The sequence below is a fragment of the Meleagris gallopavo genome, chromosome 2 (genome assembly GCF_000146605.3).
Source record: "Meleagris gallopavo isolate NT-WF06-2002-E0010 breed Aviagen turkey brand Nicholas breeding stock chromosome 2, Turkey_5.1, whole genome shotgun sequence".
In the NCBI taxonomy this organism is placed as follows: domain Eukaryota; kingdom Metazoa; phylum Chordata; class Aves; order Galliformes; family Phasianidae; genus Meleagris; species Meleagris gallopavo.
In genome coordinates this window covers 69,977,821-69,993,619 of record NC_015012.2, presented here as the reverse complement: position 1 = coordinate 69,993,619, position 15,799 = coordinate 69,977,821, and the positions used below count along the sequence as shown (strand labels likewise).

Here is a 15,799-nt window from a genome sequence, read left to right as displayed (position 1 = left end):
GCGCTGCCCACCCCGCTACTTACGCGCTCCCCCGCCTCCCGCCGCAGGCGCCGCCGTGACCGCCGCCGCTTTCTCCTCTCTTTTCACTTCTCGTCTTCACGAACAAGACAATATGGCGCCTGCTGGTGCTGCCCCGGAAGCAGAACGCGTCACGGCGCTGACCCGTGCCGGGCGCACGGGAACTCCGCTCGCCGCCATCTTTGCTAAGGGCAGGCAGGCGGAACGGCGCGGCCCTCTTACAGTGGCGGGCCTCGGGAGACGCCGCGCCGCCGCCATCTTTAGCGAGGGCAGCACGCTATTTCCTGCCGCTCGGCGCTCTCCATGGCAGCCGCGGTGGTGGGCGGAGCCTCCTCCGTGCTGCTGCGTGACCTGGGCCCCACAGCGGCGCTTTGGGGTTGGACGGGGTGATCTGCGGTGGTCTTAAACTACTCAAAATAAATGCTCTTTTGTTCCCTAAAAGCAGTACTGCGTCTTCGTGTTTTGTACCAGAAATGTACCAGAGGCTGCAACGGATGCAAGAAACAGTCTTGACGCTTCAAAAAATGTAGGTTTTATATGAATGTTGTGAACATAGAAGTACTCATGCTTTATACAGACAGAATTGATACCAAGTCGTTTGAAAGTAGTTAAATTGCAATTGTTTATTAGAAAAAGGCCATTCGTGTAGACACCTTAACGTTGCACAAAGAAGCATTTTGACTTGCAATAACAGACTGAAAATATATTTCATAATCTCACTTTAGAAAAAAATAATCTCACAAAAAGAAAAAAATAATTTCAAATCATCTTGAATAATCCCTTTCCTATCATTTTTTGCAGGTTATTTATACACCAAAGCGAGAGGTAAAAAGAGCTAACACAAGTGGCAAAGTGATACCTGAAGACATGGTCAATAGACGCGGATAATCCATTGTAAAACACTGAGACTGAACCAATTCTGTTGAAGATGAATGGCCTCTACTTCATCTGGCTCTCGTTTCCTCTTAGGAGGAAGTTTTTCACCCAGAGCGTGGTGACACGCTGAACAGGTTGCCCAAGGAGGTTGTGCTCCATCCCTGGAGGCATTCAAGGCCAGGCTGGATGTGGCTCTGGGCAGCCTGGTCTGCTGGTTGGTTACCCTGCACATAGCAGGGGGTTGAAACTGGATGATCATTGTGGTCCTTGTCAACCCAGCCCATTCTATGATTCTATGAAGGTCTTTGTACAAACACTTATATGTGTACAGGGCTTAGCAAAAAACAGCTACTGACAACTGAGGAATATAAAACCTGCTGTAAAAAGCATAGCAAAGCAAACCTGCTGTAAAAGTGTCTTGTGAAGTATGCTATCATTTATTTTAATTAAAATTTGATTTGCTGATATTTGCTAACATAGAAATTGTATTCTAATGCTTTGTCCTTTAAGATGTCTTCAGTACATCTTAAATGATCTCCTAAGAAATTTCTCAGTTTGTTACCAATAAGTTCAAGTAAGAATTTTGTAACACATTACCTTGAGAACAGTTGCATGAATTTCATGTCCCTTTATGATTCAATTTGTATTAGTATGAAAAAAAGAAGTCCAAAGAGAAGTCCACAGGCATCTTAGCCTTTTAATGAATTTATAAACCAGTCTCATCTGCTACTACTTGAAATCCACAAGCAAGAGCACTTCATTGATGCACACTGAAAGGTGCAGATGGGAATAGGGAAAAGAGGTTTGACAGACTGCAAGGATTTCATCTTTTAACAAAGACAATTACAGTGCACGTATCTTGGGCACAGAACCATAGTGCTTTTTATTTGTTTGTTTTCCCCTCATCCTTTCTTTTTTCCTTCAGAGTGTATTTGTAGGACATTCTCAGAACAGGCTAATACAGACATTATGTCTGTATATGTATTGGTGTTAGTGTAATTCTTTTTGCCACCTTTAGCCAAATATGGTATAAATGGCATACAGAGCCAAGGACAACGTCTGTATTGATGCCTGATCACTGGAGAAACTTTTGTAGATGCTCCAGTTGCTCCAAGTGCAACTCACATATTCCTCATAAAGTAAGTTTCCTTACTGAAGGGTGGGCAGTTACTTACTTTGCTTTCTTTCTCACTGGTTTGAAGGCAGTGTTGTGTGAGTGGTCAGCTGCTTGGGAGTCAGCTTATCTCAGATAACTGTGCTGCTGCCTATAGATAGAGCCAGTATAGCAGTAGGGAGAAGGCAAGATCAGAGTTAAGAGTACCTTTTCCAGTAGGAGTTTTGCTAATTCAAGGTATCCAGGTGATGAGTAGGAAGCATTGTTTTATGGTTAGGGATGGATGAAGGAAAAGTCACTGACGCAGAGGCTAATTGAAATGCCAAAATATAAATAATAAGTGAAGCTGATGAAGTGGTACAAAGGAAAGGGTGAGACAAAGAGAAAGAACTTTGTAAGCTATTCTAAATAAGGAAGCAGGCTACTGCTGTGTCCAGGAAAAAAAAAAAAGAAAAAAAAAGGTATGCTATATCTCCCAGAAGAGCAGATGTTGGAGGCTTCAAAAGGTTTTTTGGACTCATAACGGGAAAGGATTGCATGAAAGGAATAGTTAAATTCTGAAAACCTATGGCTTTTCAATAGTGTGCACACATCTGTCGGTTTAGGAAACTGTTTCCAAGGCTCTGAAAATAGGCACTACAATCATGTTTAGCATTTTAATAAGTATAGGATGTCCGTCTCCATTTTCCAGGAGAGCTCTGAACTTCCGCAGTTCCTAAGAAGAATTGTAACAGGTCTTCAGAGTGCTGATTTATGTATAACCATTTGCTACGCAGCCAAATTCCAGCACATATAGTCTTGAATGATACTCTAACAAAGATTTGAACATGAACTCGCATATCTTTTCTATTCTCTAGCATTCTCTTGAGTCATGAATTCTTCATTCTAAAACCTACTGACTTATTTTTACAGAATGTTTTCTTCTACAATATTTTCACATTTGTTCCCACTCTGAAATGACTAGAGTTGTTGCTAAAAGTGCTTTTTTCTTCAACTGAGAAAGCTTCATCCAACAGCAAGAACAATGGCCATCTTTGTTAAAAGTGCTGGATTTTTTTAATGTCTCACAGAATCACAGAATGGCCCTGGTTGGAAGGGACCTCAAGGATCATGAATCTCCAACCCCCATGCCACAGGCAGGGCCACCAACCTCCCCATTTAATACCAGATCAGGGAAGGTTGGTCTCTTTCCCACCATGTTCTATGAAATACCCTAATAGAAAGAAAATGTTCTCTAGATGTTATTGAGGAAATCATCCTGTCACCATACTTCCTGGCATCCTAATCACTTGGGAAGATTTCATCAGTTCAAACAGCAGTGAACCTTGGTTAAAGGGAAGCAAAGATTGCCTCAATGAGAGCTTTCCAAAAATAGAGCAAAAAAGGAGAATGCAGCCTAAGAAAACCTTGTTCTGCTTCTCTCTTAGTTCTGCCCTCTAGGGAACAAGTTCTAGGCTAAAAAATAGGACATTAGTATAGGTACATATTTAAGTTCGGTAATTATACATAGTCAGAAGTCAGCAAGACCACAAAGTTCAGGGCCTCATCTAGTCAATCCCTGCTTTAAGATGGGTAAAATATACTCCATCTGTGGTCTCTAAGTAAGACTGAGTCACCGAAGTGAAACTTAGCCTCTAGTTGCTGCAATTCTTGCTCATAAATATTTCTGAGTTTCAATCAACTTTAGGAAAAGAGGGGGAAGGTGGGTAGAGAGAGAAGTAAAAGAGAACATTTTAACCAACTCCAGTTTAAACTTTGTTGTGTTGTTTGTTTGTTTGTTTTTCTGTTTTAGTGAAGACACAGATTAAGATGTGTTTAGTTGGAATACAGATAGCTGAACCTGTCTGCTTAGTTTCTCTTTTGGGTAAATTGAGACAATTTTAATTGGTAAAGATAAAAAAATGACTGAGTTGACCAAGATGTATAGCCTAATTTTGACCTAGCTAGAGTAACTCTTCCTTTGAAAGCCTGCATGACCAGAAGCTCATTCTGTCTGTTTGGACAGTTAGCTCTTAATGCCTGCAAAAAAACTGTGGTTATAAAATATACCTCAGCAGTTTTGATTGAGCAAATCTGTTATCTTCTTGGGCAAAGAGGTGAATGCAAGTGGGATGCAGCTCTGAAAGAGAACTAGAGAATAGAAAAGATATGTGAGTATGATAAAACATAGCAGAGATGGTAAAAGGAACAGCAAGCTTTTTCACAGCAAAACATTTCTATAAATGAAAACAGTAAGTAGAAATAAATGCAGGTTTTTCTCTACCAAAGTGCAAGCTCAACCAGACATGCAATAATTACAGAAGCAAATTGTATTTAAGCAACTGCTTATTGAGTAAATAATTACATAGCTTCAAAATCATCATCAGATTTTGACCTTAGAGGGTATCTAGCTGGGATGGAAATGAGAAATTACTGAAAGAAGTAACATCACAGACTGGGCAGTCAAAATAATGGACACAAGCCAGCCTACAGTAGCAAGTTCTGCATCTAGGAAACCTGCATCTAGGAAACCATCCCCTCCAGGGATGGCACAGGGAAGTCCAGGGATGCATCAGAAGGCACAAGTCATCATTTACTGTCCAACTCACACACACAGTGCAAAAATAATTTATAGTTTATTACTCCCCATGAGAAAAATATTCAGGAACAGATAAACAAATTAATGTTTGGAACCAAAAGTAACAGAATTATCCAGTTACACTTAAACCCCATACATATTCATACACAAGCTCATCATACGCTGTACATCTGTCACAATCATGAATTTGAAAATTTACTAAATACAGAAGTGTTTGCAATTCCTTCCTATCCTAATAGGTAAAATGACAACATATATTGATGGATTTATGGTGTGCATATATATATGTATATATTTATCTTAGAGAATATATACATGCACACCACAGTATATATTTACATTAAGACAGGAGTACACGGCTATACCAGCACTTGTTGGAGACAGCTGAACAGGTGTAAACTACCTACACTGTCACACTGCAGAAGCAATATTTTAATACTTTCCCAACCTATTTCCAACAACATACTGGGAAAGTGCACAGCAGCATTACCCAGAGACATCTATTGTTGTTCCGTTCTGGAAACACTGCTTTCCAAATTACTACATCTGCAGGCTACATGCTTTGACATGTACTTGTTTGTAGAAATCCTAACAGCAGACATCCAACCCAGGGATGGGAAGGATAAAGTCTCAACTGAAAAGCAGTTCAAGTACTTTATATTGTTACTGTACAGCAGCAAATCCAGGCACTTAACACTATCAGCATTTTTATTCTCACCTGTTCTGGAACTACGGGTGAAAGCTTATCTTCGTTAAAATCAACAACAAAAGTTTCTACTGACTTCACTAGGATAGAACATCATCTTACATTCTAACTGTAAAATTAAAATGTGTGACAAAGTGCATATTTTAAAGGAACCATTCAGATATTTATAATAGCTTGACTGAATTTCAGAGTCAACATATGGTAAATTCTCTGCAAGATAAAGGCACAATATTTACAGGTACTCCTTCTACTGCAACTTTAAATAAGAGAAACTAAATAACCACTACAGTAGTTTCTTTTTTTTTTTTAATTAAACTGTTGAGAATTATATCAGTAATCTTTCATAAAAAAGCAGATATGCTTGTGCATTTAGTACTCGTGATTCTGGAACCATCTGAACGTGGGCATCGCTAACATACACCCACTGTCCTGCTGATGCTCCCATGGCTTCTTTTAAACCTGAAATGCAATAGCAAAGGAAGTCACATTCATTGTCTTTCACATCATCATCAAACAAATAATGCAATGGATGTTTAAAAAACAATTAAAAAATCACATTTCAAAAGCTGATCGGCGTGAAACTAACAACACAGAAAAGACATCATCAGTTCTAGTAATTACTGCATGGGAAGCCTCAGACTGAGGGAGACTTGTTCCAAAAATTATTTTAAAACGTTGTGCTTCTGGGAAATGAGCTTCAAATGCAAAGTGATAATACCCAGGATAGACAAAGTGGATGCTTGGTTCTTGCTCCCGTGAAGGGAAACAGTAAATACATTTAACGTACTCTGATAACTCAACATTGCCTCTGCAAATCATTCGCTAACAGGTTCTATCCTAAAATCTTATTTCACTCTGCATGACCAAAGCATCAAAAAAAACTGGCACGCTCTTGGCCAAATAGCACGAGAAGCCTTACAAGAAAAGATATCTTGCTCTTCACATTAATCGGAGTATTCCAGATTTTTAAGCATTAAAAAATACCAATTTTTAACAGATGGGTAAGATGAGTAAAAATGTATATTGAAAAAAATTAAATTGTTGTGGATTCAGCTCTTGGACTAGAAATACCAAATCTACCAAATATTTACAAATTAGAAGGCAGTGCTATTCCTCCAAATGTACTGCTTTGACTAGGAAGAAGAGGAGCATTTTCCATCAATTCTCTGTTTAATAACTGAACCAAAATTCTGTCGTTACTCAGCTGTGTGTGGGTTTAATATAGAAGCAGGTCATGCATTGTGTGTACTAGAAAAAAACAGAATTATTTTTATAGGGCCCAAAAAATAACATTCTGAGCTAAAACAGTTCGAAATCCTAACGAAAAGAAGCTGCAGCCAGTGGTTGTTTTTGGCTTTACTCATAGAGGAAGGAAGTTCTGTTGGACATACCTAGCACGTTTTTTGTGGAGGAAATATGCTCCAGTAATTTCTTGGAGGGCGTTCTGACTTTCACATAAGCCGCATAATGACCGCCTCTCATTGACCCACTGTGCTCCACTATTCCATAAAGGCTGTACAGCACTCTTGCGCCATCTGTAACGTTCTGTATTCCCAGAAACACAGAAAACAACAACTAATTATTTCACAGTAAATTTTACAAATATCTTCATTACCCTTCAACAGTATTACTTTAAAAAAACAGATAGACATCTACAGCATTTCCAGTGATGAAACACATCTATTAAAAATACTCAAGAGTCTGTTAACGGAATTCAGTTACCATGGAAGCAGCAGTATCTGTCCTTAACACCATTAGAGACACTAAAACCATCAGGGCAGTACAGCTTAAGTAGCATTAGTTAACATTCATACTACTCATTGATACGAATGGAATTTCAGTCAGCTAACATTCTGAGTACACTGCTTGAAAACACTGTCTGTAATTTCTGTGGGAAAGGAAGGAATAATCATCACCATCATCTTCATTATAATCAATCCAGTTAACTTGTGTTCAGGGAAAATAGCAACTGTTAGAAGCACAATAAAAATTGAGATTGAAATGCGTACCTTACAAGAAGCAGAACAAAATGGTGCTAGGTCTAAAATCAGTGGGAAATCCACGTGCCTGTTTACTTTCCGTAGACTCAAACCAGCCTTTAACAAAGAGAAAAAAAGACTGTATGATAAAGCTTTAGATGCTTTCAAGCTTTTTAAAGCTGATATGTATTATTATGTTATTAAAATAAACCAAACCAAGAATCAGATTTGAACTTATTGAAACATTCTCCATTATGTCTTTAATATACTGCATGCTACACAAAAGTATGACAGACACACAAAAGGTTTCCCTGGATACATCTGAATAGCTAAATGCACTCTGAAGTATCAGAGATTCAAAAAACCATATGTTTCAGAACAGTCCTTCATAAAGAAAAGCAAACATTAAAATGCACAATGACACTTAAATAGTTGCTCATCCATCAGAACAGCAGAGGAATAGAAGAGGTTTGGGCATTTTACCTGGTGGAATCTTTTCAGATGGAGAATAAGAATAGCAGGAACCGAAGAAATCAGTAGCTGTTTCCGAGCATTCGTGTAGACACCTTCCATTTTCTTTTCTGTATTTATGAATATCACAAGAATTTGTGAAGTGAGAACAATCGCATAGAACTTTTTTTTTTTTTTTTCAATTTCTGACAGAAGAACAGATCTATGTTGCAACGACTTTGTACATGTGTACGTTTTCCAACAGAAATTTTGTGGAGTAACAGAAAAATACTTTCTCATTCTTTTTGTTTTCAATATAAAAACCTACCAAGCCTGAGCATTACTTTGATCTGCCTGACACTAATCAGACCAAAAACCAGAAGCATGTTCAGTACCTAGATCAGTAGAGATCTGAGATACAGCATCTGCTGCTATAATCCCACAGCTTTCCTGTGGAAAGTATTTCACCTGAAATGAACAGACAATCACTGGAGAATAAATGCAAAGCACAGGTCTCTTCATCCATGCCAACGTGCTAGCCACTAAGCTAGAGATTACTTCATGGGAAGCACACATTTTGTGCTCATCTTTGAGAAGGGCCTGAAGAGAGGAGGTCCATTTCAGGATGCCTCCTAACCTGCTGGTTGGACCACATAGGATTGGCAACTGTGGCCTATGCTGCAGTGGAAACTAAATGGGGGCTCTTACGGAAAGTAGCTCTGCTGTTAGCTACGGATTAAGAAGAGAATATGTCACCAGCATTTTTTTTTCCCCTGAAAAAATAATTAACATGCTTGAAGTAAAATTTCAACTGCAGAATAAATGCTAAATTACATCTACAGTTATGTTCTAATATTTGCATTTTCTGCTTAGCCACAAGGGGGAAGCCCATGGTGAAAAAATGAAACATCAGAGGTTGCACAGGTTTTGACAGAAAACGTTGTACAGCGAATCATAGAAATATAGAATGGCTTGGGTTGGAAGGGACCTCGAAGATCATCAAGTTCCAACCCCCCTGCCACAGGGAGGCCCACCAACCTCCAGAACTGGTACAGGACCAGGCTGCCCAGGGCCCAATCAACCTGGTCATGAAATGCTCATATACTAGCATGTTACCTGAGGAGTTGGATTTCTTCTGATACTTCTGTTTCCTTTCTGTGCAGCTCTCACACAAAAGCTTGTTGTTTCCCATTAACAGCTCTACAGAGGTAAATTGGTAAAGGCAGGACTGGACAGAACACTCCTTGGAGCTAGTTATATAGCTCTGGGAAAGCGTCTGAAAAGCGTTTTGAGGGTTTGAGGACAACGAGGACTTGTCTGCTGAGAACATGGAATTATTCGATAAACCTGGATCACCAAAGCTTGACTTTTCATCTTCGTTTATAGTATCACAGAAACTGAGTTTGGATATGGCACTGGAAATCTTCTCATCGTTACTGTCACTTGGTTTGGTGTGTGGCATTTTAACATTGATGTGGTTGACATGCAAAGCAGATGTGTTGCTGCATGAGCTAACAGCTGTTTGCTTAGAAGCACTTTCACTTTCAGAGGCTTCACTGTCTGCATCAAAGCTACTTTCAGAGCGGCTGGCTTCCTTCTCGCTGCCCTCTGTCTGACTCCCATTCATGGCAGATTCCACAGTTGTGTCTTTGGAGTACAGCACACTAGAGCTATCTTCCAGCTCTGGCTTTTTGGATCTTTCCTGAATGATAACAGGGCTTCTTTCTTCTTCATTAGAGGAAGCTTTTCTGGCAAGCCTTCTCTCCTGGTTCAACTGATTCTGTAAATTATGGCATTTTAGTAGTATACAGCAGACACAGAAAACATACCTGTGATCTAAAACAACTTTTAAGAGATGATAAATTCAAAGCAAATGAAATCTAGTATTTTATCTTCTCCATCTTTCACATGCTTAAGCTACTTGATCTCCTTAAGATCCGTTTAAACTAATATAGGATTAGAAACCTCCATATCAGTCAACTATGACCATTATACTTACTGTGAAATCAATACCTCCTACAATCACAGTGACAGCTGTGGATGGCACATGTGAAACAGTATTCCTTTAATCTAACTTAAGCTTCTAAAAGGTTCTCATGTTTAAGCTTGCCTTCCATTAGAGGCCTTAGCTGATGAGCACCTATAGAAGAAAATTCATTTCACCTTGCAGACACTTGTCTTAGAATTAAATAATCTCTAGCAATGTGTTTCTTTATTTGTATGTTTTACTTTGTCCGAAGCTGATTTTTTTGTACTGCAAGAAGAAAAAGCTTTGCTGTCAAAAAAATACTACTGTAGATTTAAAAGTACTTTAAGCTGCCGTAATCTTGAGTTATTTGCAATTCTTTCTTTCATTTGGCTTGTTTCCTAAAGAAATGAGCATTTTTCCTTACATTGCCTTCCATAGATAGAACAAACAACAGAAAGTAAATTTCATGTTCTGCTTCCATAACAGGAGGCTAAGTGGACAGAAATACCTTCTGCACACTTGGTCATGGGCCTAAGTAGCAGAAAAGATATAATTATAGACATGACTTTATATTTAGAATTTCCTACTATCTTTAGAATCACAGAACCGTTCGGGTTGGAAAGGATCTTAAAGATCATCCATTTTCAATCCCCTGCTATGGGCAGGGACATCACTACCATCAGGCTGCCCAGGGCCCCATCCCAGCCAGCCTTGAATGCCTCCAGGGATGGGGCACCAACAGCTTCTCTGGGCAGCCTGTGCCAGCACCTCACCTCCTTCTGAGTGAAAAACGTCTTCCTTATATACAATCTAAACTGACTCTTTCAGTTTAAATTGTTGCCAGGTATATTCCAATTTAGTAGAGAGGACTTCTGGACTGTCTTTGTTACCTACATATGTAAATCTTGAAGTTTCAGATCCCACTTTGAGTTCACAGGTACCAACATACTGGGCACCACAGTTAAGTGCCTAACTTGAAGCCTTATAAGATCTTTACCTTAAGACTATTCCTTAAATATATTCACAAGGAATCTTCAACGGTTAATTAAGTTCATCCTTAAAGCCTAAAACTAAGTCCAAATGAAGTCAACATAAAAGGCAAATAATATTTGTAAATATTTTCCCAAGTAGGGCTTAACTTCACACTGAACACAACTTCATAATTCAAGTCCTTAACTTAAAAAACAAGTACCACTGTTTAGCAAAAGAGAGTAAAATCCAAATGAAGAAGTCATTAAAACCCCCAAACACGATTGTCTGCTAGGACTGTTTGTCTCAGCTGTGTTTGCTTTCTTTATAGAGAAGAGGGAGAGAAACTTGTCAGAAATTACTGATAATGCTCAGGGGAATTACACAAACAACTCTTATAACTTTTAAAATCGTACAGCTCCTCGCTTCAGGAAGAAAACATAACCAATGTTCAGATACTCTGTTAACTGCACAAACACCCACTGGACACTTGGATTTTCACAAGCAAACTTACAGACCAATTAACAAAAGTCACAGAATATCAATAAACGCTAACTGAATTCAACACTGCTTGTTTTAGATTCGAAATTTTAATACTTTATTACAATAAAATTCTTTCAAAAGATGAGTAAAGTCATGACAAATACATGTCCAAAAACACGGGGGAAACACAGAATCACTAGTTAGACAGCCATCTCATGTATCACTTTATCAATTCTTACTGAAAGCAGAGCTGTTTCCTCCTTTATATTTTATCGTCTAGCCTAGTTTGTTGAATCCAAACTATATTTTATTTTCTTAATTTTGGATGCCATCCAGTAATCACATTTTTATGCAACAGCGATAACTTTATTATTCATTCTATTTTGGATTTTTCCATGTCTCCTCTAGTATAGAATCTATTTGTCCATAATCATATATGGAATATAAGGCTTATTAAAAATATATATATATATATATAAATAAACACTGAAAGCCCTCCCCACTTTCATTAACAATGAAAGTGCACAATACCTACTACAGATTAATTTTAATCTGTAAAACAAACAGTTCTGTTCAGCTAGTGTATTTGCAGAACCCTTCTGCTGCCATCAGGAAGGACTGTACTGAGAGGCTGAACTGAACCACTTGGGTTACTGAAGGCCAAATGCTCCATGGAAATCCCACTCTCAGCCTCCAAGAATCTCTGGAGCTGGTACTATTTTTGTTGTGCCTGTTGGCAAGTTAATCCCTCCAATGGCTCTAGTACAGACCTGCCTGCCCTCTGAGCAAGTGTTACAATTCATGGGGCTGCAGCCAGAAAACAAATTAGGAGGACAATAAAAAGAAGGCTGGACAGAAAATCTAAACCAACACCAACTGAAATTAACGTGCAGATCTTTTTTTTCTTGCAAACACGATCTTGTAATTGAAAATCTGATGGTTCTCAATGACTACACTCTCACATTTCTAATAGTTATCTAAATATTTCTCAATCCATGTAGCTGACATACATCAGTAGTTGACGTCTAGGTAAACAAACAAATGATTGCAGGTATCAATATTCCTTCTCCTGTTGCCCTAGAAACTTCAGAACAAACTCAAAATGGCTGGCTAGTTAGAGTATTTAAGTTCTTACCTTATCTTTTGTTGAAGCATGTTTCTTGACAATTTTGGGCTGATTATTCAGTGTACTGATGGAAGAACAGGTATACTGTCCGAGATCTGCTTCATGCACACTTTTACTTTTATTTGTTCTTCCCAAAGGCACAGGTTTTGCAACCTAAGAAATTAGACAGGAATTTAGGAAAGGATATATGCCTATTTTTCATTCCTTTATGGCACAGAAGAGATTAATGTAGGTGAGTTTGTTTTCTGTACATTAGAAAACAGTAACCTATGTTGCTATGAACCAAACTGGTGTTTGGAAACAAGTACATTTTATGAAGGACCAAATATTACATTAAATATTCTTCCTTAAATGTATGTGGACATGCAAAGGGACGGGAAAGAACTACTCTCAATCCATCATCTTATTCCCAAATAAAAATTCCAAATCCCACACAAAAACAAAGTTTATATCCTAAAATGAATACAGCCCCTCTGCAGCTAACAAAGACATTCTGTAAACTATTTATGACAAAACACCAGAACAAATATTTTCAAAGTTTATCCATTTTCACCCCAACTCATACGTCCTGTGCATCAGAACCTTGCACCTCAGCTCCCTAGTTGCAAACCAGTAAGCTAGAATCTATCTTTTGGGACCTTTCTAAAGAATTTTATAATCAATTTATATGCTAAAAGTACTACTAAACTGATCTCAGATCTATATACTATAAATAACACTGTCATTTGTCCTAAGTTTGGTCTAATCAAAAAATGATTTCTTCTCTATAAATATGTATATAAAAAATCACATAATGAGCAGACAGTACACACACGTTTATAGACAAACGTGCATTTCTAGGTTTGAAATCAAAACTGTACATATGCATACTGAAATATCTTCATAAAGCAATCCAGTGAAAACAACAGTTATTATGTATTCTGTATCTTACCCTCTCCTCTATTATAGGAAGTGAAAGATCAATGAAAGGTTCTTTTACTGTTGAAATCTTGAAGAAAAAGAGAAAAAGTATATTGAGTGCAAAGAACTATGCACAGGTTCAGCACATACCTTTTTTTTTCCAACCAAATTATTATCCGAAACTACACAACAAGCTAATCACTTACAAGCTGTATCAAACTACAATGAAGAACTTCCCACAAGCTTTTTTCCTATCTTTTAGAATTTTAAAATAGTTCTTATTTTCTTTCTAACACAGCATGGAATTCCAACACACAGACATAAAGGCAAGGCCATTCCTCTAGGCACAAGCCACACCTAGAAGCACTGCGGTGCTCAGATTCTCTGAACTCCAGACAGATTTTCAACTCATGTGGGTCTTCTAGATGGATCACAACTTTTTGGACAGCAGAAACAGCAAATCCCATAGAATTCTGAAGAAAAACTAACTATTATGCATGTCCTGAACGTGGACATTTCTGTGCAGGCACTGATCTTGTATGCTGTTCAGCAGCAAGAACTGGTTAATGGCAGTTAGGTGGCAAGCTGTAACCTCGCATTCACAGGGAAGATGATGTCAGGCTTATTGATTGCAGCCAGAAGTTCTATTAGAAATGTTTATATTGCAACGTACACTGGGAATTATTACAATAAAGCCAATTAATGAAAAGCAGTACTTTTCAGCAAAATGCCTTATTGTCTGTTCGGCAGTATTATTTTTTGTCCTATAAACCACATAAATTCTAAGCTGAAACTGGAAATATGACTTTCTGACTACAACATCCAGATCAAGCCTGTTTCTTAACCTCTCTCCCTTGCCATTCTCACATTCCTTCCAAAACTAATTTATCTTACCTCATGAAAGACTGAAAAGCAAAGCCTTTAAAAAGAACATCACAGTGTGTACATAATTACTGAACACTGTCATACCTCCAGTTACTGCCATTGCTGCCCTTCTCTGATGCCTATGACCCTACCTTCCATGTGTGACACAAGGACCAGAGGCTCCTCTTAACAAAAAGCTTACATTTATCCATTGTGTGAGGGACTCAGCATGGTTTAAATTCCAGTAAAACAATAAATGAGGTTAGAACTGTCTTAACTGTGTTGACTTGCTGGCTGTTGAGCAATATTCAAACTAGGGTTCCTCCAGAGACTGACTTTTCAGGAACAAGCACTAGTCAGAAAGATATTTGCCAATGCAAGCAAAGGAAAGCAACTGCTAAGCTTGTCCTCATACAGCTACCACTAGCCAAGCCCTGAGTCCTGTGCAGGCAGAACGTAAGAATCCAACAAAAATAAATGGTACACACAAAACACAGACGATGCCTATTTGGTACACAGCTGAAGTTCTTCATTGATAATAGAAGCACATTGAAGTTTAATCTGCACATCACACACAGGGAAGTTTACCTGGCACTGCAGAACTGTGCTCAAGTATTCAGATTGACTGATTTACTTAATCTCTACAATATTAAATATAATGCTTTAAACCAAACCAAACACAAATGTAATATTAAGTTTTAAAAAGTCATGCAAGTAAGATTTTTCTTTTCCAAAGTTAAAGAAAATCATAAGGATAATGGAAAGCATTTATGATGAAATGTCAGTAATATTAATTATGAAAGGAATATGCTGTTCATTAGAGATATTACGTTAATTCTAAAAAACACTTAAAGAAAAGAAAGTAATTTTAGCATTTCCCCACTCATACTAATTCAAAGCAAGTACTTCCCAATTTTCAGGCATATCCCAGAAGACTAGGCAGGAGGTTTGATATTTTAAGGTAGGTAAGGATTTTAGGAATATCAAATAAAAATTGTAGTGTAACACAGGTAATTACAGAATTTGGAACCTCCAGCCTTAAATTAGATGCAAAATAAAGCCCACTGTTTGAAACCACTTTGAATTCAAATGATCCCTCTTCTTAGGTTTGCAGAGGATAATGCTTTAAGGAAGCGTAAGTAAGTTATTATTATAAATGAGAAACTGTCAATAGTCTTGCTTTTACAGACAAACAAGCAAGTATAAAATTGGCAATACAATTTTATACTTTCAAGACAATGTAATCAAACCAGTATGTGATCTATTCCACATCAAACCAAATTCCAAAATACCTACATTTTCACATTCCTCACACATGACAGTGCTAGTCAATTCACCAACAAAGATCCTATCTATGAAGTTCATCTTCACACCCTCTCTTCCATATGCTGAAAAAACATTGCCTTTTTTAAATGTGAAAAATAACAGATCCAATGCCACACTATAAGTACAACAAAATTCTAAGATTTATTTTGAAAGCACAATTATTAAACATATTCAAAAGTTTTTAAACACAACACAGTAACTAAGCTATCATATACAGTATTTCAGTATTTAAAAACATCTATTATTCAGTGATACAATTCTCTTCATATTCATTTCCCCATCTGTTATAACAAAATAATCATACATTATCTCTCAAGAAAAAGCCTTTAAATATAATCTCAGTTTTAATATATAGTGTATATACAGTATTGTATTGCTTTGATATAGACACTACAAAGGCAGACAGGCTGTCAATTTTTCTAAACAGCCTTCAAAATTATA

The 15,799-nt window shown here is 37.7% G+C and overlaps 1 protein-coding gene across 1 annotated transcript; it reads right to left on the bottom strand.

The window, feature by feature from the left end:
- Window positions 1-4,604: 4,604 nt before the first annotated feature.
- LOC100549969 (ubiquitin carboxyl-terminal hydrolase 45-like) lies at window positions 4,605-15,773 on the bottom strand. The gene is made up of 8 exons (XM_010707572.3): window positions 15,329-15,773; window positions 13,200-13,256; window positions 12,278-12,421; window positions 8,838-9,501; window positions 7,755-7,852; window positions 7,302-7,388; window positions 6,684-6,837; window positions 4,605-5,751 (listed from the first exon to the last, which is right to left on the bottom strand). Exons 1-8 carry the CDS (start codon window positions 15,395-15,397, stop codon window positions 5,618-5,620), a joined length of 1,407 nt encoding a protein of 468 aa, XP_010705874.1. The 5' UTR covers window positions 15,398-15,773; the 3' UTR covers window positions 4,605-5,617.
- Between the last annotated feature and the right edge of the window lie 26 nt (window positions 15,774-15,799).

What these genes read in the sequence shown, in the direction of transcription:
- LOC100549969 (XM_010707572.3), bottom strand. Translation starts at nt 15,397, where the DNA reads ATGAACTTCATAGATAGGATCTTTGTTGGTGAATTGACTAGCACTGTC. An exon ending in TTTGTTCTGCTTCTTGTAAG is followed by an intron (nt 6,838 to 7,301) that starts GTACGCATTTCA and finishes CTGGGAATACAG; the next exon opens with AACGTTACAGATGGCGCAAG. An exon ending in CTCCACAAAAAACGTGCTAG is followed by an intron (nt 5,752 to 6,683) that starts GTATGTCCAACA and finishes ATTGCATTTCAG; the next exon opens with GTTTAAAAGAAGCCATGGGA.